This window comes from Amia ocellicauda, chromosome 12, assembly GCF_036373705.1.
Source record: "Amia ocellicauda isolate fAmiCal2 chromosome 12, fAmiCal2.hap1, whole genome shotgun sequence".
Taxonomy (NCBI): Eukaryota; Metazoa; Chordata; class Actinopteri; order Amiiformes; family Amiidae; genus Amia; species Amia ocellicauda.
Window position 1 is genome coordinate 26,265,001 of NC_089861.1, and position 20,678 is coordinate 26,285,678.

Sequence of the window (20,678 nt, forward strand, 5' to 3'; positions counted from 1 at the left end):
CAAAACCAACACTCTCAACAAGCACACGCACACGGCCCAGCTGCCCTCCTGCACTGCGCAGGGCACCTGTCAGAGTGCAGAGCTCAGCGACAGGGAGCCGGAGGAGGAGAAGAAGAGCCAGTATGTGCGCTCCAAGATCAAGGTGAGAGAGAGAGAGCGTGAGCAAGAGTGTGTATGTGTATGTATGTGCGTGTGCATGTGCGGGTGCGTGTCAGAGTCAGAGTGAGTATGAGAGAGGTGAGTCTGTCTCTCTACTTTTATTAACCTCTCTCTCTCTCTCTCTCTCTCTCTCTCTCTCTCTCTCTCTCAGGTGACCACAGGTGAACTGCCACCCTCAGGTGAGCTGTTCATGTGTCAGGTGTGTCAGAAGAGCTTCCAGTACCAGCGCATGCTGAACCGTCACCTCAAGTGCCATAATGACACCAAGAGGCACCTGTGCACCTACTGCGGCAAGGGCTTCAACGACACCTTCGACCTGAAGAGACACGTGCGCACACACACAGGTGAGACTGAAACACACACACGCACACACGCACACATGCACACACACACACGTACAGATGAGACTGACGTGTTCCTCTCCCCCCCAGGTGTGCGGCCCTATAAGTGCGCCCTGTGTGAGAAGGCGTTCACGCAGCGCTGCTCTCTGGAGTCGCACATGAAGAAGATCCACGGGGTGACGCAGCAGTACGCCTACAAGGAGCGGCGCAGCAAGCTGTACGTGTGCGAGGAGTGCGGCTACACGGCGCCCACGCAGGACACGCTGCTGCGCCACCTGCGTAACACGCACCCGAACAGCTCCCTGCTGCGCAAGGGCGGCCACGGCAGCGGCAGCGGTGGAGAAGAGAACGTGGCCGCCGGGTCGCACTCTCCCTCCCTCCACTCGCACACACTCAGCCCACCGCAGCCCTGAGGGAGGAGCAGCGACAGTGACAACACAACTCCAGCCGTACAACACGGCCCCGAAGAATGGCAACAGAAAACAGCAACGACTGCACAGCACAAAACCGCAATGACAGCACAATACAGCACAACAGAAAACAGCAATGCCAACACAATGCAACATGAACAGTAACGCAAACGCAACACAACAACAACAGCAAATGGCAATAGTGAAGATTATATTTCAGCCATACAGGACTGGACTGGACTGTAACTGGGCAATACTGTGCTGTACTGGTCTCTCTTATTACTGTAATACACTGGAACTGGACTGTACTGAACAGAAACACAAAACAGGTTTATTTTAATAATTGTAATTGGCTTGTTGGTTGAGGGGGCGGTGGGGGGGTAGGGGTCTTCTGATGGGTTTTTCTTTTTTTAATTGGTTTGTTTTGTTAAAAAGTGTCAGAGTGGGAGGGGCTACTGACAGGCACAGCGGGGGGGGGGGGGGAAGGGGAATGGGAAATTTAATCAACTGGCAATTGGTAAATTAGAGAGGGAGGGAGAGGACAGAGAGTCTGTGTGAATGTGTGGTTGTGTGCACACGTGTGTATGTGCATGTGTGCGTGTATATTTTTGTACATAAGAGAGTGGGGTGTGACTCACACAGAGAGAGGATTTTTATGTATTTATCACAGTGTCATTTGTTTACCAGAAGGGAATCGGAATGCGACAATGATATTATTGTAAATATTATTTTTCTATAAACTGTTGGAAACGTGAGTCCTGTGTCTCTGTATTCTTCACCTGCTGACCTGAGTGTGTGTTGAGCTTCTTCGTATTTGTCCTTGGGGGGGGGGGGCGGCGTGGAAGTGGTAAAGTAAATGTAATTACTTATGGTGAGTTTCTGCATTTGTGTGAGTGTGAGAATGAGTGTGTGTTTCAGTTTGGTCTCATGGTTGTAGCAAACGGTAGATGAGGAATGATAGAGAGAGTGTGTCAGTCAGTCAGTGTATCAATATAGTGAATTCTGGCTGCCTGTTCCAGCTTGTCTCCAGACTTTTCCCAGAATTCCACTGTTCTAACGGAATCCTGCCGGAGACCGTGCAATACACACACGCTTGCACTCACACACGCGGACACATACACACTACACAAACTCTCCACTGTATTTCACAACTTGTTACTGACAAACCGCAACACATCACATTGTGGTGTGTCAGCGTGTGTGTGTGTATGAGAGAGAGAGAGAGGGGACCCTCCAGTCAGTTCAACTCTGCAGGTTTCGACCTGTCTGGACTGGAGGCAGAGGAAAACCGCCTCAAAACCGACCAACAGCCAACAAAACAACTGGGCGATGGTGTGTGAGTGCTGCAGCGCCATCTACCGCAAACACGGAGAATAATAAACCTGCCGACTGACGAGAGCGTTGACACACAAGCGGCCACATTGCGGAACTGCTGCCAGGACGCCACCCCACTCCCCACCTGCCCCCCAGCCCCGCAGGTGAGCGCCTGTCTGTGCGCCATCTGGTGGCTGCACCGCGGTACTGCAGCCGAGGGCATTTAGCGGAGCGTAGGTAGGTAGGTAGGCGATTTATTATTTTCTTTATATTCATTATATTGTTAATGGTTTCATGTTAATTCCGTTTTGTCTAGAAAGCATTCATTACTTTATATTTACTCCTTTCTTAGGACAACTTTAATTATTGTTTTCTTAGAGTTGAATACAACTATTGTCTTTAGGAAATTTCATCACAATGTGTTGTGTTTGGGGGCTCCGGTATTTGGTTGAGGTCTTCAGTGTCTTTGATAAACATTGTCTGCCTGAAGAATGCTGACCATCACCAATCAACACATCAAACACAACTTACAAAATCTGTTAATTCTTATGTATGTGGTAAATCTATTTTGTACAACTGTAGTTTAATGAGATGTAATCACTTCTGATAGATAAGACTGTAACCCATTGTCTATCTAAAGATACACAAAAGCTTCACACACGCGCATCCATAGTTCCTTTTTTCACTCGCATCCATAGTTCCTTTTTTCACTTCATGTGAGGAGAGCTGTGGTTTAACCTGTATTTATGTTACTATAATAAACGTGTTACTTCTTCATCAGTGTATCCTGGGAATTTACGAAACCACTACAGTATTGAATGGTCCAGTATATTACAATACAGTCCAGCCCAGTATACTACGTAATAGTACAGTCCATCCCAGTAAACTATAGTACAGTCCAGTATACTATCTTATAAACTATTGCAGCCCAGTATAGTATAGTATAGTGCAGTATACAGCACAGTCAAGGTCCAGTTCGGTTTGTTCCGGGCAGCAGTGAAAATGGGAGAGATTCTGTTGCCAGAGAAATTAAAGCACAATGACTGAGGTTTAGAAAAAACACTGGAGTTTATTACACAGACTGCAGGAGCTGAGAAACTGCTGGGGGGACAGACAGACAGACGGATAGAAACATGGACAGAACAGCCCCCAGCCCCAGCCCCAACTACACGGACAACAGAGCAGAGCACTTCTGGATCCTGCTCCTCCCCCTCGCCCCTCAGTGTGGGTGCTGTGTGAACATGCTGCTGTACAGACTCTTCTCCCTCTGCTGCTCTCTGCTCACACCCTCCTCCGCCTGCTGCAGGTACCGCCGCACATTGGGGTCTGAGGGGAGATGGAGGGAGAGAGGGTGTAATACAATGGTGTGTAAGTGTATCACACACACCTCACACACTGACACAATCACATATATTCATACACGCTAACAATCACACACACTCTCTCTCACACACGCAGTGTTACCGTTGGGCTGCCCCTTGCTGGCCTGTGTGAGGTAGTGGCGGGCGGTGCGCGGGTCCCCTAGCTGCAGTGAGGCCAGGCCCGCTCTGTATAGCGCCTTGACATTCCCCTGCCGCCAGCGCAGCACGCGCTCGCTGTACTCCCGTACCCTCGCGTAGTCCACCCCACCCCGCTGGAGCAGGCAGGCTGAGGGGGGAAAGAGAGAAAGAGAGAGAGAGAGAGGATTTGGGGTACATGGGGTCAGTGTGAGCGTGAGCATGTGTGTCAGTGAGCTATACTCGTACCTGCCAGGTTGTTGTAGCAGTCTGCCTCCGTGTCTCGCAGCAGCTCCTCCTGTTGGGGGGTGAGGGGCAGTCGGGGGGGGCCCAGGCTATGCATCGGGGGCGCCAGCTGGGGGTCCAGGGCGCGCAGGATGAGCAGGGCCCGGTGGTACCGTCCAATAGCTGTCCGGAACCGCCGCTCCCGGTACAGGGAATTCCCCTCCCCTTTCACTCGCACTGCCTCCGCCAGCTGCCACTCCGCCCCCGTTTTACTGGGAGCCGCCCCGCCAGCAGCCCCAGACCCCGCCCCCGATACGTGGTGCGTCGGAGACCCCTCCCCCAGGTCCGCCTCCTGTTGCTGGGGCTGCTCAGGGCCCTCCCCCTCCCCGGGCAAGGACTCCGCCCCCTCCGATACCGTCCGAATCTGAAACAGGAGAGACACTCAGAACTGCACTCTCTTTATGACGTCATGTGTGTACTGAGGGGTGTAGAATGTTCATAAACTGTCTGCATGTGTGTCTGCATGTCGTATGTCTGTGTATGTTTGCGTGTGTGCAGGGCTGGAGTGTTGTGATGTGTGTGTGCGGGTCTGTATGTGTCAGTGGGTGTATGCATGAATACAAGTGTGATGTTAATAAATGGCGTGTGTGTGTGTGTGTGTGTTCCGCTGTCAGTGTGAGCTCTACGTCATCCTCCGCCTCTCGGGTCCTGACTGACTGCGTCTCGATCAGCCAATCAGCAGCGCTAAACGGTTAATATGTTAATCTGGAGCCGCAGTTAGCTGCATTAAGACCCGCCGTCGGGCGATTAAAGCTGAGCTCGGCTCGGTGGGTTACGTTACCTGGTGGGCCATCGGGTCGGAACTGTCCCCGTGTGGAGAGCAGAAGCGGTCACTTTCTTCTATTTTTTTACTATTATGCCTTTAACGATATCCTGTCTACTTTTCTATCAATTTCCCTCTGTGTCTCTCTCTCCCTCGCTTTATCTCTCTCGCCTTCAGAGCGACACGCTGCTTCCGCCCTCACTTGGCCGTGACCCGGAAGCCGGTGAAGCCACCAGGCAAGCCACCCGGAAGATGGGCAACGTGTGGGCGGAGACAACGGTTTTAGCGACTGACGCACGCTAGCGCTCACAAAAACCGCTATAGAGTCTTTGGGTTGGCTTTTATTATATTTTATTCACTAAATATTATTATGTAAAACATATTTTAAGTAAAATACTGTCGAAACATCGAAATCGACACATGATACTGGCATTATTCCAGTATAGTGGTTCACATGACTAAGTAAATAAACCTATCAGTATAATAATAATAATAATAATAATAATAATAAATCAGATATGTATTTTAATTGTTTTATACATGTACATATTTCTCCCTTTCTCTGCCTCAAACCTCCTGTAACGGATGACCCACATATTATCACTCATCCCCCATCCCCCCCCCTCTCTCTCTCTCTCTCTCTCTCTCTCCCTCTCCCTGAATCCCCTTATGACGTCAGCCCCTCTGCCTCCCCTCCATAATCCGCCAGCCTGCCAGTGTTCTAGAAGCGCCCGGGCCGGTCGGCACGCAGGGCAGCCGCTACAGTCAGTCAGCCTGCCAGGGGTCGTCGGTCGGTCGGTCTGTCTGTCTGTCAGGCAGGCAGTGACTGTATTTCCAGCGCCTGCACAGCTCGCCAGACCCCGGCACCAGGAGAAATCTGGACACGCCTGTGTCGTGTGCATTATTATCATTATTATTATAATTGCAAAGAGTCGTCTGCTACTATGAAACCGGAGCGGCGGCTCTTGCTGGCTCACTGCGCCGCCTACTCCCTCTCCATCCTCGGCGGCCTGGCGGTGGTGGTCCCGCTGGCTCTCAACGGATCGCACTTCAAGGGCCGCTGCCTCCTGTTCAGCCGGGGCTTCTGGAGGACGGAGAACCGCAGCGGAGCTTTCCTGGGCAGAGGGGCTGACCCCGGGGTAGAGGCTGGGCTGTGGGGCTGGCCGGGCGCGGTGTCTGAGGCGGGGGCGGCCGGGGGCAGCGTGTCGGTGTCCCGGCTGGTGATGGAGGAGTGGGGGCCCCCCGCCGCCTGCCAGCTGCCTGCTTTCGTGGGGGTGTTCACGGTGCTGTTCGGTGCCGCCCAGAGCTGGAGGAGCCTGTTCTACCTGCAGCAGCGACACGACGAGTGAGTGACACACTGACCCACTGAGAGACGGACGCACTGACTGACTGACACACCGACTGGGCGACACACTGGCAGTGCGTGTCCAGCTTTGACTCACAGACAGGCTACACATTGTTCTCGTATATTCGCAGTTCATAATTATTTGAAATTAATATTAATATTAATAATGGGGATCAGTATGTCCCTCCTGTCTCGATACTGCACCGGTGCAGATATCAGCGCGGTGACCTGGCCTGTACTGATGATATGCAATAGCTGTCAAACATCAATCTATTCTTTATTTTCTATTTATTTATATATTTCTTAAATGTATTTTGAACCGCACGTCCTAATATAGTCGCTGGGCCACTCTAGGGACACAGGGAAACCCTCGTTGTGGGGAATTTTCAAATAACGATTTAAATTGGAGTGATAAAACTTGATTTAAAATGATTGCTGTTATGTTTTTGTTTTTTTAGTTTTTTTAAACCTAAACTCAATCAGCAACCTTTGAACTGTTGTTTTTGGCACAGTTCACATTTTTTCTCCTTAAATTGAGATTAAAATGTCACCATTCAATAACAATAAAAAGATACATTTCAAGAGGAAATTCCTTTGTTTGGAGAAATGGGTCAGCTGGACTTCAGGTTACATAGTAATTTGAAAATCCCGCTTTTAGCAATTACAATGCATTTCACAAACACTAGGATAACTATGCAATAATATGAATGCATTTTGAAGAATGATCAACCTTGTCTGAATTAACGAGGCTGGTGGCAGTGTGCTGTGTAAGAACCAATGTGATGCCTTTAAATTCAGCTGGGCTTTATTGGCATGGCCATTGCAAGCAGTATTGACAGAGCAGTTTACATATTGAGACATATTGATAAACAGAGGGAATAAAATAAATGAATCTGTGTGTGTATATTCTCTCTCTCTCTCCCAGTACGCTGCTCTTCTCCTCCCTCACACTGCTGCTTAGTGTCAGTCTGCTCTGCCTGTCCCTGCTGTCCAGCGCCACGCTCAGCCTGGGCTTCCTGTACTGGTGTGATACCGTCACTGACCACCAGACGGTGGCCTTTAGGTGAGTTGTGATGCACAGTACAGAGACACTGAACTACTGTACTGCAATACTGGCACACAGACATACTGAGACATTGACACACTGAGACACTAATATACTATTTCTCTCTCTCTTCAGCTGTCCGGAGGCCCAGGCCGTGCCCCTTTATCTGGATGTTGACACATCTGCCTTTTATAGTGAGCTGACCTGGGCACAGGTAACACTGCACACCTATCTGTCCCTCTGTCTGACCAACTCTCTCTTTCTGTCTCTCTGTGCAGAGCAGATATCTGTAATGTACAGTCAGACAGAATGTCAGTCAGTGCTGTATTAACTAACACTCTCTCTCTCTCACAGGCTGGTCTGTGGAGTGTCACAGTGTTGTGGCTGTGTGTGTCAGTGCTGTCCCTCCTGAGGGTCTGCTTGTCCCAGCGGGGGTTACACAGAGGGGGCGCCTGCCTGGCTCGGGACAAGGAGCTGCTGCTGGGGGTTGGCAGTGACCCCCAACCCACACACACTCACATTCAGACGCACACACACTTGCATACTCCTGGGCATTTTGTCTGACACACACACACTTTAATTTGCAAGCATGCACAATGCACAAGTACACAATCTCTGCAAAAACACAACTCTCGTCAGTCCTGTAGCAAAGGGTCCAAGTCCAGAGAGATTCCCAGTGTAGAGACTGGGGGAGTGACCTCTGAACTGTGGATGCTGCAGGGTCACTGACTGTTCCACACTCACTCTCCCCCTGTTGGCCATAGTCTGTATGATAGTGTCTGTGGAGATGCAGCTGTAGCGACGCCTGGGGGACTGTAGAAGTCGCTGGAAGCACAAGATGGTAAACTGTGATCTGAAAGGTCTTACAGCTGCTCTGTGGAAACTGTAAGACTGTGATGTATAAGCTGGACTGGACTGGACTGGACTGGACTGCTGCACAGTCACTGACTGGACCAGACTGGACTTCTGCAGTATGTATGTGTGCTCAGTATGTCTGTTTTTCCACAGAGTGGCAGTGGGGACTGTCTGGGATGTTTACGGGGTGGGGTGTTCACTGCACCAGTCAGGACAGGGACCGAGCTCCCACACTGTCCAGTATAGACACACTCTCGCAGTGTGCGCCCCAGGCTGGGCTAAGCTGCAAGGACCCACAGACACTGGAATTGACTAGGCTGGACAGGGATGGGTAATCCCCCCCTCACACTGGACTGCTGAGGTGTGGGAGGGACTGGGGGGTCTCAACATACCAGAGTCTCTGAATAAACAGGATTTTACAACTGATGTCTCTTGTGTTTTTATGTTTGAGTTGTACTGGACTGCTATACTGGACCAGATTACACTGGACTATACTGTATTATACTTGTTTGGACTGTACTGGACTACTCAATTTTGAATATATGGTATTTTTACGGTTACTATTACTGATAATAAATAGTAATGCAGATCAATACTGAACTGTTTAAAGTGTATACAAGAGTGATTGATAGAGACAGGCAGCGATTAAATGGACGCCGGTAGCACTCTTGTCTAAATGGATGCCTGGAACAGGAAGTGTCATATTTCTGGGCTGTACGTTAGCGACAGTAACTCGTCATTACAGTCAAGGAAGATGCCTGTAACCAGAGAAGTATTTCCTCTAGGCGTTGGCCGCCCTTCGCGCTGTCCCAGTTGATGGGTAAACATGCCCAGTTCAAAGAGCGCCAGTTGAGAGACTTGGTTCAAAAGGGATCCATCTAATAATAAAATAAAACTGGTTTTGTATCGGGGCGGGGCTGAGCTTCCTACATCAATCGGAGAGGAGTGTTCATTTGATTGACAAGATAACGCAACGGCTCAGCCAATCAGAAAATGAAAAATAAATCTCGAGTTGCTAGGCAGAACAAGCACAGGGTGGCCATTCCCCTTCCCCTCCTACCGTCAGGTGACGTTCTATTTACAAACTGTAACGGGATCTAATAGCGGGATCTAAAATTTTATTTTTTTTAGGGGGAGAAATAATACTTTTTAACGGGAAAAAGGGGCACAATCTTCCGAAATGAGTTCGATAGACGTGAAAAAGTTGAAAGTGGCCGAACTACGAGCGGAGCTGCAGCAGCGAGGCCTGGATACGCGAGGGCTGAAGGCCGACCTTGTGGAGCGCTTGCTTGCCGCCATCGAGGCCGAGGAGGCGGTGGGTGAGTCGGGAGAGGTCGAGGATGAGGAGCGGCCTGCAGCAGATGAGGCAGGGGAGCTCCAGGAAGCTCCCGTGGACGAGACGCCTGTGCAGCTGGTCAAATCAGCGCCTGGAGAGCAGCCAGCCTCCGCCAGGGCGGTGGAGGAGCTCGTCCCGGTGGTAAAGCCAGACGTAGCCGCCCGTCAGGAGCAGACGGAGGCCTGCGCGCCGGTTCAAGCCGGGACCCAGCCTCCGAAACATGGAGCTACCAAAATAGAAACGCCGGTTAAAGCAGCTCTTCCCACGGTGACCACACAGTCCCAGGCAGAGACAGTTTCTGCACCATCGGCAGATAAGGCCCCGTCCAGCCCCACAAGAGCCCCACAGATCAACACGGCCACAGCAGCGGCGCCCCAGTCAGCATTGACCTCAAAGGAGAGGGCTACTGTGGGGGCACCGGTCAAGCCGCAGTCGCTTCAGGCGGTAGAAGCCGACAGACACGAAACCGTACAGCCACCACCGCCACCACAACAACAACCGCCACAGTTACACACAGAGAAGACCGTCAAAGAGACGCACACCGCTCCAGCCCCGGCCAAACCCCAGCAGGCCTCAGAGCTGGGGGATGGAGTAGTCACCACCTCGGCAAAGAGCACCCCATCGCCGGCCAAAGTGAAGGAGACACACGTGGGCCTCCTATCGACTGCGGCCAAGGGGGACGGGGTGAACGGCCAGCCCCAGCAGGACCAGGACCTGCCAGGACCCAGCGACAACGGCAAGACCGAGGAGGGAGCGAGCGAGGAGTCGGGCTCGGAGATGGAGCAAGACGCGGAGCAGCCCGGCGAGGAGCAAGGTGAGGGTTTGTGAAGAGTGTCTTTTGCAGAGAACAAAAGCGCAGCAGCTTCCCTGACCCTCTCACACACGTGACTGTGAGCCCATTAAGCACAGCGGAACCGACTGTCTTGTGGGTGACTTTGGGCTGTTGTCTTACGGTGCAGTCCCAGGACACAGCTGTGTGTGTTGACAGAAGAGGGTCCCTGCCACAACTGGACTGATCATGCATTGGAAACGCCCCCCCACGGTTTTTAATCTAAACACGGTTGTATGGGACAGCTGTAAAGTGGTGCTGTGATCTTGTCTGGCATTGGAGTTCAGTGCTACAACATCAATAACAATATTAACTCTTTGTGTGTGGCTCTCTGCATGTTTCTCTATCTTTGTGTGTGTGCATCTGTGTGTCTGTCTCTCACTCTGTGACTCTACAGTGAATCAGGGTTCCCAGCTGGACCCCGAGGGGGAGAGGAGGGGTGTGAAGCGGCCACACAGTGAAAGGGGGCGGGGCTACTACGAGTTCAAGGAGGAAATCAACTATAACAGGTGCGCAGCCAATCAATCACTGACTGACTGATACACACCGACTGTGTTGCAGTGACTGATGTCTGTCTGTCTGTCTGTCTGTGCTGCAGGGCGAAGTCTCCAGAGCCAGAGCCAGAGATGGAGGAGGAAGAGGAGGAGCTGGATGAAGAACAGGTCCGCCTGGACTCCTGTGAGTTTGCGGTCAACACTCTGACACTGATGCTCTGACACTCTCAAACTCTAACGCTCTCGCATTCTGACACTCTCTGCCCCTCCTCCAGATAACTGTGACCTGCACTTTGAGGTGGCTGCGGGGGGGCTGGGCGGCCAGCCTCTCTTCTGGGAGCGCTTCCCTCTGCTGTGGTCCGGCTGCAGGGTCACCCATGGTGTCTCACAGGGGCAGGTGGGCTTTGAGGCCAAGGTGAGTTTACTGCACCGCACAGTAGGGGGTGAATAGTACACTAGAGCACACTGCACTACAGTACAGTTACAGTACAGTACAGTACAGCAGGGTCTGCAGCCCTGGTCGTGGAGAGACACAGTCTATTGTTGGTAGTCCCTCCAGAAATCCGCAGTTGCGGAATTTGCAGCAGAATTTGCCTTCTTCTGCAGAATTCTTTTCCTTATATATGGTACCCAAATTTTTTTTACCATATACAACCACTAGTTTGAGACATGGAAATTGTATAAAAGTTTAAGCAGCCATCAGTTTCAGTTTATGCCTTTTAATTGTTCATTTAATTATGTTTTTTTTTTTTTTCTCTGATCTTAATCACTGCTGCAGTATTCCGCAGAAAACACCTTTTTAAATCGCAGAATTGAAAAATGTCTGTAGATTCCTGGGGGGACTGTGTAGGACTGATAGTGTTGTTGCCCCCCTCTCCCCACCAGCTGGTGAAGAACCTGGAAGTACAAGGCCTTCCCCCCGACACCCCCGACACACAGGTCCTGCGACTCGGCTGGTCAGTGGACGCCTCCAGCTTCCAGCTTGGTGAGCAGAGCCTCTCCCTCTCCATGTGCACCCCTTTTTGTTTAAGGCTAAGTATGTATACTTAACCTCCTCTCTCTCTCTCTTCCTCTCTCTCGCCTCCTGCAGGGGAGGACGAGCTGTCATTCGGGTTCGATAGTCGGGGTAAGAAGGTGTCGGGGGGTCAGGTGGAGGATTTCGGGGAGCCCTTCACAGAGAGTGACGTGATTGGCTGCTATGTGGTAAGGAGGTGGGGCAGGTGGGGTGGGGACTGTCAATCTGAGCTTTCTTGTTGGCTGTTTTCAGTGGGTGATTGACAGTACATTCATGTTGGTGTGCTTGACTTTTTTGTCCTCTCCCCCCCCCTCTCCCTGTAGAGTTTCTCAGACTCTGAGGTCGAGCTGTCCTTCCAGAAGAATGGAGTGCCACTGGGTGTGGCTTTCCGGCTAGGCCGCACCCCCTTGGGGGACTCTGCCCTCTTCCCGCACGTTCTGTGTCGTAACTGCACTGTTGCCCTGAACCTGGGCCACGAGGGGGCACCCTGGCACCCGCCCCCACCTGGATACACAGCGCTAGCCAGCCTGGCCCCCCAGGAGCGGATCCGTGCCCCCCTTCCCCCCAAGAGCAAGCAGGACTGTGAGGTGTGTGAGGGTATCAGTGTGTGTTGGTGGTGGATACCAGTGTGTATTGGTATATAAACACAGAGTGTGTGTGTATAACTCTGTATTAGTGTATAAACACAGTGCAATCCTGGCGCATGTCTAGGTGCTGTTGATGGTGGGGATGCCTGGTGCTGGGAAGACGCACTGGGCACGCAGTCACATGACCCAGAACCCAGAGCGCCGCTACAATCTGTTGGGTACACGCACTGTACTGGACTGCATGAAGGTGAGTGGGAGAGAGAGAGTGTGCGCTGTCTTAACAGTTTAACGTGTGTATGACTGGCACAGTGTGTGTTGGTTGTTTATCTGTTGCATGTCAGTGCAGTATGTAGGGCTGTGTCGGGAAACGGTAACTGATTCACCGCGGTGTCACGCCCTAACCGCCATGAAAAATAATTTATCATCAGTAAAGGTGATTTTTTGTTTTAATAAAGCTGAGCTTAATATCATGCAGCTGTGAATTAAACTAAACTTTTAATGTTTCAAAACTATTGAAACATTGGACTAGGTGTCTGTCGGGTTGTTCACAGCTATAGCATCAACCCATGACAACGGTGTTCGAGCGGACCTGTTTGAAGACATTGTGTGGCTGCAGTGACTGGTGCTTTAATCGTGTGCTCTCTTACTCGCAGGAGCACAAGACACCTGTCGGTGACTTTCTTTAGAGCCGTTCCTTCTAATAATTGAATAAATGAGCAAGTGCTACGAGAATAAAGTGTCATTAAGTGTGGCTCCTCATAGCCTTTTAAACAGGAAAATACATGTGGGGAATTTTTTCCTATTATAGTCATCTTATTTTTATCATGGTTGGCTATTTTAGTTTTCTTTTAGTATTCAGTATTGTTATGATAAGATGGGATCCTTTTTATGCTCCAATGCTTTGATAATGTTACTATTATCAATAGTCATATAATCGGGTACCATTTGAAGAGTTGTTTTTAAAACTAATAGTGAAACATTGCAGCTCCTATGTGATCATCATCATTAAACCGAACAAAGTAAATATGTTGCTACTTTTGGCAGGAACATCCGCACACAACATAACTGAAAGCACACGTTTGTAACACTTGAATAATAAATAATAATAAAAATACAAATTTGCAAATTTGAGGCATATTCATATCGGACAAATAAATATTTAAAAGTCTGGATTTTATGTCAGCAACTTTATAACACTTTACAAAAACAGTTTGCAATGGAGTATGAATGTTCTTTAAAAATGTTAATCTTTATTTTATTATTTTTGTGCGTATTTGTTAATATTACTTTCATTTGTATTTGTGTAGTTTGATACTGTTTGATTGAACAATAAAATTGGAAAGTGAATTTACCACCCCGGCCGATGGTAATACATGCCTCATCGGGGGGGCAGAGCAAATTAATCAACGGTATAACGATTTTCAAAATCTGTCATCGGCACAGCCCTAGCTGTGAGTCTGTAGCGCTTCCGAGCACTGTGTGTGTGTTGGTTGTGTGTCTGTAGGACTTCGGCACAGTGCGTGTTGGTTGTGTGTCTGTAGCGTGTTGGTGCAGTCCCTGTGTGTTGGTTGTGTGTCTGTAGTGCGTTGGTGCAGTGCCTGTGTGTTGGTATATTAACCCATACCCCCTCCTCTCCACTCCAGGTGCCCTCCCCCACCGCCCCAACACAGAGGGAGCAGGTGCTGCAGCAGGCTACGCAGTGCCTCAGTCAGCTGATCAGAGTCGCTGCCCGCCGCCGACGCAACTACATCCTGGACCAGGTACAGAGAGGGGGAGAGGGGGGAGGAGGTCACTATGCACCGCTGTCCCTCTGTCCTCTTTCCCTCTCTTTGGAGCGTCTTGGTCAGAGGGACAGGACAGGGCTGCAGGGGCATGGTCACTGAGCACAGCGCTTTAACCTCCCTCTCTCTTCTTCTCAGGCGAATGTGTACTCCTCTGCCCAGCGCAGGAAGCTCTTGCGGTTTGGGGGGTTTCGGCGGCGCGCCGTGGTGCTCTGCCCCCCTGATGAGGAGTGGAAGCGCAGACTGAGTGAGCTGCAGAAGGAGGAGGGGGAGGAGGTGCCTGAAATCTCACTGCTCAAAGTGAAGGGTGAGGGAGAAATTCAGCTGTCATTAACACTCAGTAACAGCAGCAAAAACATCTGTGTTACTTAATAGCTCATCATCAAATCAATGTAATGTGATGAATGATTATCAGTTCACCCAAAAGACCCAAAACCGCAGTTTTATCAGCAGGAATCAGTCTGTCTCTTCTGGGGTCCCTTAGGCTGTGAAGGAAGGCTGCATGTATTGCCACCAGGGGGGTTGTGTCTTGGAATCTTTCTAACTCTCACTCCTCTCCCCCTCCCCCTCCCCCTCAGTGAGCTTCTCTCTGCCCCAGTGTGGGGATATCTTGGAGGAGGTGCTTTTCCCCGAGCTGGCCCGGCCCGAGGCAGAGCGGTTGCTCTCAGGATACAAGGAGGAGGCCCGCCGCCTGCTGCCTGCTCCCCCCCGCCGCAAGAAGAGCCGCGCACGCAACCGCAAGGGCCCCCCCCCCCCCGGAGGACCCCCAGCCCACAGGCATGGCCACCGAGGGGCAGGAGACCGGCCATACGGTGAGGGAGAGGGAGAGGGGGAGGAGGAGAGAGGAGGGAGGAGGGAGAGAGAGTATAACTGTGTGTCTCACTGTTAATATTCTAATGTCGGTCTGTCCACAGGGGGCCACAGAGGTGGCTATTCTCACAGGCCCTACGGACACCAGCCACAGTACTGGGGCCCCCAGCACAGAGAGGTGAGACATGGGTGGCTGTGAGAGTGAGTGAGTGAGTGAAAGAGTAAAATATTAAGCTAGACAGAGAAAGTAAATGATGATCAATTAATTTCATCTCTCTCTCTCCCCCCACATCTGTCTCTCCCTCCCTCCCTCCCTGTCTCTCTCCAGCAGGAGTATAGACCCTTCTATAATCAGTACCGCACTGAGTTTGACCGCTTCTACGGCCGCAGCTACGACCCCCAGAGATACCGCGACTATTACAGCCAGTACAGTGGAGAGGTGGGTCTCTGCCTGTCTGTTGGCTCTCTCTCTCTCTCTCTCTCTCTCTCTCTCTCTCTGTCCACTTGTTATTTTCCTTAATTCTCCCCCTCTCTTCCTCTCCTCATCCCTTTTTTCAACTCTCTCTCTGCACAGTGGGATCGGTATTACCAAGATCAGGATCGCTATGGATATGGAGGCGGCAACCGGAACTACAACTATGGGGGCGGTGGTGGCGGCGGCAACTACAGGGGTTACCGGTAAACCCCTGACCCCCGCCAGGAAAACGGCAGCTACACCCCCCCCTGTATAACCCCCCCATCGCTCTCCTTTCTCCTCCCCCCCCCCCCCTCTCCTGCAGCAGTGAGATAGACAGACGGACAGACCCTACTGTCACAGCACTGACTGTCTGTCTGTCTGCTAGGTTATTTTTTTTTTTTACCTTTTTCCAAAGAAGAATTTGTTTATTTGTGTTGTTTCCTCCGTTCCCCAGAAGGAGGAGAGAGGAAAGGGGGAGGGTGGGGATCATTGCAAACTTAAATTCAGGAAAAAAAAGTTCCTTAGCTGTTTGTTTTGGGGAAGTGATGACTTCAAGAAAGAACCAGAACTTGTCTTGTATTGTGCTCTTCTAGTTGCCATTTTTCATTCATCCTAGAAATCTACAACCACCTTCTACTAACATGATAACGTGATAGGTTTGTGTTTTAAAAATGGGAAAAACAACTAAGAATATTATTGTTACTTTTAGTACAATTATTATTATTAAGCAAATCACACTTTTCTGCTCTCTATTCATTTGGAACCAGTTTTAGAACTGACTGTACTGTTTTTATACTCTGTAAATAAAGCCCGCTCCTGTATATATGTGTATATAGATGATACCGTGCCAGAACTTGGCACCGGGCACCAGAGGCTGGGATCTGTAGGTCTCTCTCTCTGGTTCTGGTGCTGATTCTGGTCTACAGGCAGCCGTCGCCATCGCTTGCTCGTTGGTTACTCATTCATTTCTCACTGGTAAACCATTGGCAGGCCGTAGACTGGTCTTTGTTTGATCGGTTTCAGGTCATGACATCTATTTCAATCTCATCCAATCATCATGTGGATCCTCCAGGGGTACTTGCTGCAATCCCAGCATGCATGGCCCAGCCCGCCCTGGCCACTTTAGGCAGGAAAATGAGGCTGTCTGTGGGATTTGTAGGTCTAACCCCTCCCTCTTTCCCCCACAGAACTACAACCCAGTTCTACTCTAGAAGTGCAGCCATTATTATTATTTTTCTAAGATTGTAATGATCTTGTTTGCTTGTTCATTGAGGGAGAGTTGAGTCTGTTTTCCGGAGCAACCTGTTCTACCCATGTACCTGCCATTGTGTTGGTATTTCATTTTATTTTTGTATTTGTTTTCTATTGTAATTGCATTGTATTCTATTGTATTGCCTTGAAGCATTTTAATCACTTGAAACAGAGTTGGGGGGGCAGCTTTAGGGTTCAATCCAGGGATCAGTGGGAGGGGGGTAGGTAGTGTTATTTTAAAATGGGCTGTTCAAAAGGCAATATGAGTGAGTGTCCATGTGCGTGGGTGAATCACTGTGTGTGGGATAAGATACCTTTCTCTCTCTCTACAAGATTACATAAACAAAACTGACGAGAAGGCAGCTGAAGTTGCAGCTGTAGTCATCTTGTGTAGCTGCACTATAATAGTTGTGTGCGCAGACCCCAGGGAGAGAGACACAGAGGAGGGGGGGCTAGAAGGGAGACTGTTCTGAATGACTGAAGTTCTATTTGATTGTTAAACAAAAAATATGATGACAAAAATCAATAATTTAAAAAATGTTCTGGTCTGTTGTTGAATTGTTTTGCTCTGATTGGATTTTGCACTAAGCTGTTGTCAGTTGTGTTGGATACCTGTTGCATCTCACAGCCGCAGCGTCTCCACCTGTGTCAGATTTCCTGCTTTACGGTGTATTTCTGTGTGTTTGATTTCTAAGGTCTCTGCTCGCTGTGCCAGTGTGGTGGCAGCTGGGGGGCGGTGTTGCACTGGACGGTCCCAGGCTGTGCTGTGAGAGAGAGCGAGAGTGAGTCCTTACCAGCAATGACTAAGGCACACTACTGTGGCAATAAAATATCAGAAATAATTGTAGTTCTATAGTTATGCTCCTGCAGAGAGAGAGTACAGTCCAGCAGGGTCTCCAGTCCTGGGATGTTGCAGCATTATCCCTAGTGCCGGCCCTCAGTGTCGCACTACACAGCCCCCCTCCCTCCGCAGAGCAACACTGTCAGCCCGGACCCCCACCCAAGAACCTTTGTTGAAACTTGATTGTAATGTTTTTATTTTTTCCCTCCAATTGATTTGTTGGTTTAAATTTGTAGCGTTTTTAATCTTTTTTACGACGATGACGACATTGGTTATTGTACATCATTCTTTTTTGACTTTTTTATTTTCAAAGATATTCTGGAGAAACAAACAAAACGTGAAATAACAAGAAAAAAAATATATCAGAAAACTGCTGCCTGTTTTTGTAGAGCTCAGTGGACAATAATGAATCATTAAACACAAAACTGAATCCATGCTCTCCGGTGCTTTCTTTTCAGTGGCGTTTTTGTTTAGACAAATCTGGGGTGTTGTGGGATTCTAGGCATGTCCTGATAATGGGACACATTTTTTTACCATGGTAAACTATACTTTACCATGTGTTTACCCTGCTACACCACAGGACACCATGTCAGTATGTTTTTGTGAGAGTGAGAGTGTGTGTTTAAGAGACCATAGCAGCATCATGTAATTGCCTTTTAAAATAAACGCATTTGCAACAATTCATTGTGTTGCGTTGCAGTGAGTGAGTGGTTGTAGACACGCAATAATAATAATTGCAGTTTTCCCACAGGAGAACCTAACAGTTATTCAATACATTATCTGTGTAGTACGAACGGACATATTAGGTTTACCCTGAAGAACAAATATCTCCCTTATCACATGATGGAGGTAGGTCAGTCTCTCCTGTCACATGACAAGGGTGGGCCGGGCGACTCTGTCAGAGCTGTGAGATGGCGGACTCGACGGCGGTGCTTCCCCGGCGGGCGGCGGGCCGGAGGGGTTCGGGGCTCTTGACCCAGGCGCCAGTCAGCCGGACCGAGGCCCAGGTCCTGTGCGAGGCTGTGGGCCGGCTCAGCGGCGTGACCCGCGCCATTACGGCCAGTGTGCGCAACGTCAACGACAGCCTGGACAGGTGAGGCGAGCCGGCCGCCGCTGCTGTGCGCGCCACGGATTCAAACTGACAACGCGCTGTGCCGTAGTACTGCTAATATACAGGCCAGCCCGGCGGGTCTGCGGCGCTGGTCCCGGAGACGCACAATACGGTAGAAACATCTTGATTTTGAATTTAAATCCAGTTAATAATTAGTCATTTGGACCAATTATTGGTTTTATAAATGAATATCGACAGGGGTTTGCAAGATTATTGTGTCTGTGCAGGGGCAAAACAGGCAAAACTTTTTAAAAACCGGTTTCCAATGTCTGGCGATGGAGGGCCAATTTCTGGTGGTTGCATGGGATGGGGGGGCCGCAGTAGAAAATGAACCACTGATGAAAATTAAATGTGTCCCAAATCATAACTTTATTTTCTATACATTTCTGTTAGGGAACATTTATGAATTTTGTTATTTTATTATTTCCCCCAAATTACATGTGCAATTTGTAACAGAATTTTTTCACAGAAAGTGTAAAAATAGAGTAAAGGTTCAGAAAGGGGGGGGCGGTTGAACGTTGGCTTTGGGGGGCCGCACCAAACATCAGTGAGGGCCACATTTGGCCCCTGGGCCGCACTTTGGGAACCCCTGCTGTATACGATGGTGTGTGAGTGTGAGAGATGCTGACTGTCTGTCTCTGCCATCGTCTCTGCAGGATGCTACAGGACCAGGCTGACATTGAGGAACTGGAGCAGATCCTGGTAAGTCAATGATGCAGAATCGTTATACACTCACCTAAAGGATTATTAGGAACACCTGTTCAATTTCTCATTAATGCAACCAATCACATGGCAGTTGCTTCAATGCATTTAGGGGTGTGGTCCTGGTCAAGACAATCTCCTGAACTCCAAACTGAATGTCTGAATGGGAAAGAAAGGTGATTTAAGCAATTTTGAGCGTGGCATGGTTGTTGGTGCCAGACGGGCCGGTCTGAGTATTTCACAATCTGCTCAGTTACTGGGATTTTCACGCACAACCATTTCTAGGGTTTACAAAGAATGGTGTGAAAAGGGAAAAACATCCAGTATGCGGCAGTCCTGTGGGCGAAAATGCCTTGTTGATGCTAGAGGTCAGAGGAGAATGGGCCGACTGATTCAAGCTGATAGAAGAGCAACTTTGACTGAAATAACCACTCGTTACAACCGAGGTATGCAGCAAAGCATTTGTGAAGCCACAACACGTACAACCTTGAGGCGGATGGGCTACAACAGCAGAAGACCCCACCGGGTACCACTCATCTCCACTACAAATAGGAAAAAGAGGCTACAATTTGCACAAGCTCACCAAAATTGGACAGTTGAAGACTGGAAAAATGTTGCCTGGTCTGATGAGTCTCAATTTCTGTTGAGACATTCAGATGGTAGAGTCAGAATTTGGCGTAAACAGAATGAGAACATGGATCCATCATGCCTTGTTACCACTGTGCAGGCTGGTGGTGGTGGTGTAATGGTGTGGGGGATGTTTTCTTGGCACACTTTAGGCCCCTTAGTGCCAATTGGACATCGTTTAAATGCCACGGCCTACCTGAGCATTGTTTCTGACCATGTCCATCCCTTTATGACCACCATGTACCCATCCTCTGATGGCTACTTCCAGCAGGATAATGCACCATGTCACAAAGGTCGAATCATTTCAAATTGGTTTCTTGAACATGACAATGAGTTCACTGTACTAAACTGGCCCCCACAGTCACCAGATCTCAACCCAATAGAGCATCTTTGGGATGTGGTGGAACGGGAGCTTCGTGCCCTGGATGTGCATCCCACAAATCTCCATCAACTGCAAGATGCTATCCTATCAATATGGGCCAACATTTCTAAAGAATGCTTTCAGCACCTTGTTGAATCAATGCCACGTAGAATTAAGGCAGTTCTGAAGGCGAAAGGGGGTCAAACACAGTATTACTATGGTGTTCCTAATAATCCTTTAGGTGAGTGTATAAAATAGTAATAAAAAGATGAAAAATAATAAAGATGGGAATAATACCATAATAAAAGGAATAACTAGCAATATTAGTGGTGGTAATGACAGCATGTATAATGCTACAAGCTAAACCACATTCTGTACACACTCTTGCAACCATTTGTGTACTGCTGTGTTTGTGCATGCTCTGCTTGGTGCGTGGTGGTGTGTCGCATTTGTTCCCATTCTT

General features: G+C 49.4%; 4 protein-coding genes across 5 annotated transcripts in view; 3 read left to right on the forward strand and 1 right to left on the reverse strand.

The window, feature by feature from the left end:
• LOC136764763 (putative transcription factor Ovo-like 1) overlaps positions 1-1,665 on the forward strand; it is a 7,050-nt gene extending 5,385 nt beyond the window's left edge. Inside the window, exons 2-4 of the mRNA XM_066719073.1 lie at positions 1-142; positions 311-503; positions 591-1,665. The exon at positions 1-142 is cut by the window's left edge and continues 94 nt beyond it. Coding sequence (XP_066575170.1) covers positions 1-142; positions 311-503; positions 591-913 — 658 coding nt within the window. The 3' untranslated portion in view covers positions 914-1,665. The remainder of the gene's footprint in view (positions 143-310; positions 504-590) is intronic.
• A 1,608-nt stretch (positions 1,666-3,273) lies between these two features.
• ttc9c (tetratricopeptide repeat domain 9C) lies at positions 3,274-5,187 on the reverse strand. The gene is made up of 4 exons (XM_066719078.1): positions 4,787-5,187; positions 3,970-4,369; positions 3,689-3,871; positions 3,274-3,550 (listed from the first exon to the last, which is right to left on the reverse strand). Exons 1-4 carry the CDS (start codon positions 4,796-4,798, stop codon positions 3,444-3,446), a joined length of 702 nt encoding a protein of 233 aa, XP_066575175.1. The 5' UTR covers positions 4,799-5,187; the 3' UTR covers positions 3,274-3,443.
• A 266-nt stretch (positions 5,188-5,453) lies between these two features.
• On the forward strand, positions 5,454-8,435 carry LOC136764767 (transmembrane protein 179). Its single transcript, XM_066719077.1, has 4 exons — positions 5,454-6,113; positions 7,039-7,176; positions 7,294-7,372; positions 7,513-8,435. Exons 1-4 carry the CDS (start codon positions 5,713-5,715, stop codon positions 7,720-7,722), a joined length of 828 nt encoding a protein of 275 aa, XP_066575174.1. The 5' UTR covers positions 5,454-5,712; the 3' UTR covers positions 7,723-8,435.
• Positions 8,436-8,877: 442 nt separating this feature from the next.
• LOC136764764 (heterogeneous nuclear ribonucleoprotein U-like protein 2) lies at positions 8,878-17,844 on the forward strand. 2 transcript variants are annotated; one of them, XM_066719075.1, is made up of 14 exons: positions 8,878-10,163; positions 10,576-10,687; positions 10,777-10,856; positions 10,948-11,087; positions 11,558-11,657; positions 11,763-11,875; positions 12,011-12,274; positions 12,399-12,521; positions 13,918-14,034; positions 14,194-14,362; positions 14,634-14,867; positions 14,970-15,043; positions 15,197-15,304; positions 15,440-17,844. In XM_066719075.1, the coding sequence occupies exons 1-14, from the start codon at positions 9,194-9,196 to the stop codon at positions 15,545-15,547; spliced, it is 2,712 nt and encodes a 903-aa protein (XP_066575172.1). In that variant the 5' UTR covers positions 8,878-9,193; the 3' UTR covers positions 15,548-17,844. The 2 variants fall into 2 exon arrangements, with proteins under 2 accessions (XP_066575172.1, XP_066575171.1); XM_066719074.1 differs by having other exon boundaries at positions 8,879-10,163; positions 15,194-15,304.
• The last annotated feature ends 2,834 nt before the right edge of the window (positions 17,845-20,678 follow it).

Bases quoted from the DNA above. Each gene is read 5' to 3' on its own strand.
- ttc9c (XM_066719078.1), bottom strand. The intron at 3,872-3,969 runs GTACGAGTATAG...TTCCCCCCTCAG, and splicing joins CTGCTACAACAACCTGGCAG to CCTGCCTGCTCCAGCGGGGT. The intron at 3,551-3,688 runs GTAACACTGCGT...ATCTCCCCTCAG, and splicing joins CAGCAAGGGGCAGCCCAACG to ACCCCAATGTGCGGCGGTAC.
- LOC136764767 (XM_066719077.1), top strand. From the start codon at position 5,713: ATGAAACCGGAGCGGCGGCTCTTGCTGGCTCACTGCGCCGCCTACTCC. The intron at 7,177-7,293 runs GTGAGTTGTGAT...CTCTCTCTTCAG, and splicing joins CACCAGACGGTGGCCTTTAG to CTGTCCGGAGGCCCAGGCCG. The intron at 7,373-7,512 runs GTAACACTGCAC...TCTCTCTCACAG, and splicing joins GTGAGCTGACCTGGGCACAG to GCTGGTCTGTGGAGTGTCAC.
- LOC136764764 (XM_066719074.1), top strand. From the start codon at position 9,194: ATGAGTTCGATAGACGTGAAAAAGTTGAAAGTGGCCGAACTACGAGCG. The intron at 11,088-11,557 runs GTGAGTTTACTG...TCTCCCCACCAG, and splicing joins AGGTGGGCTTTGAGGCCAAG to CTGGTGAAGAACCTGGAAGT. The intron at 12,275-12,398 runs GTGTGTGAGGGT...GCGCATGTCTAG, and splicing joins AGAGCAAGCAGGACTGTGAG to GTGCTGTTGATGGTGGGGAT.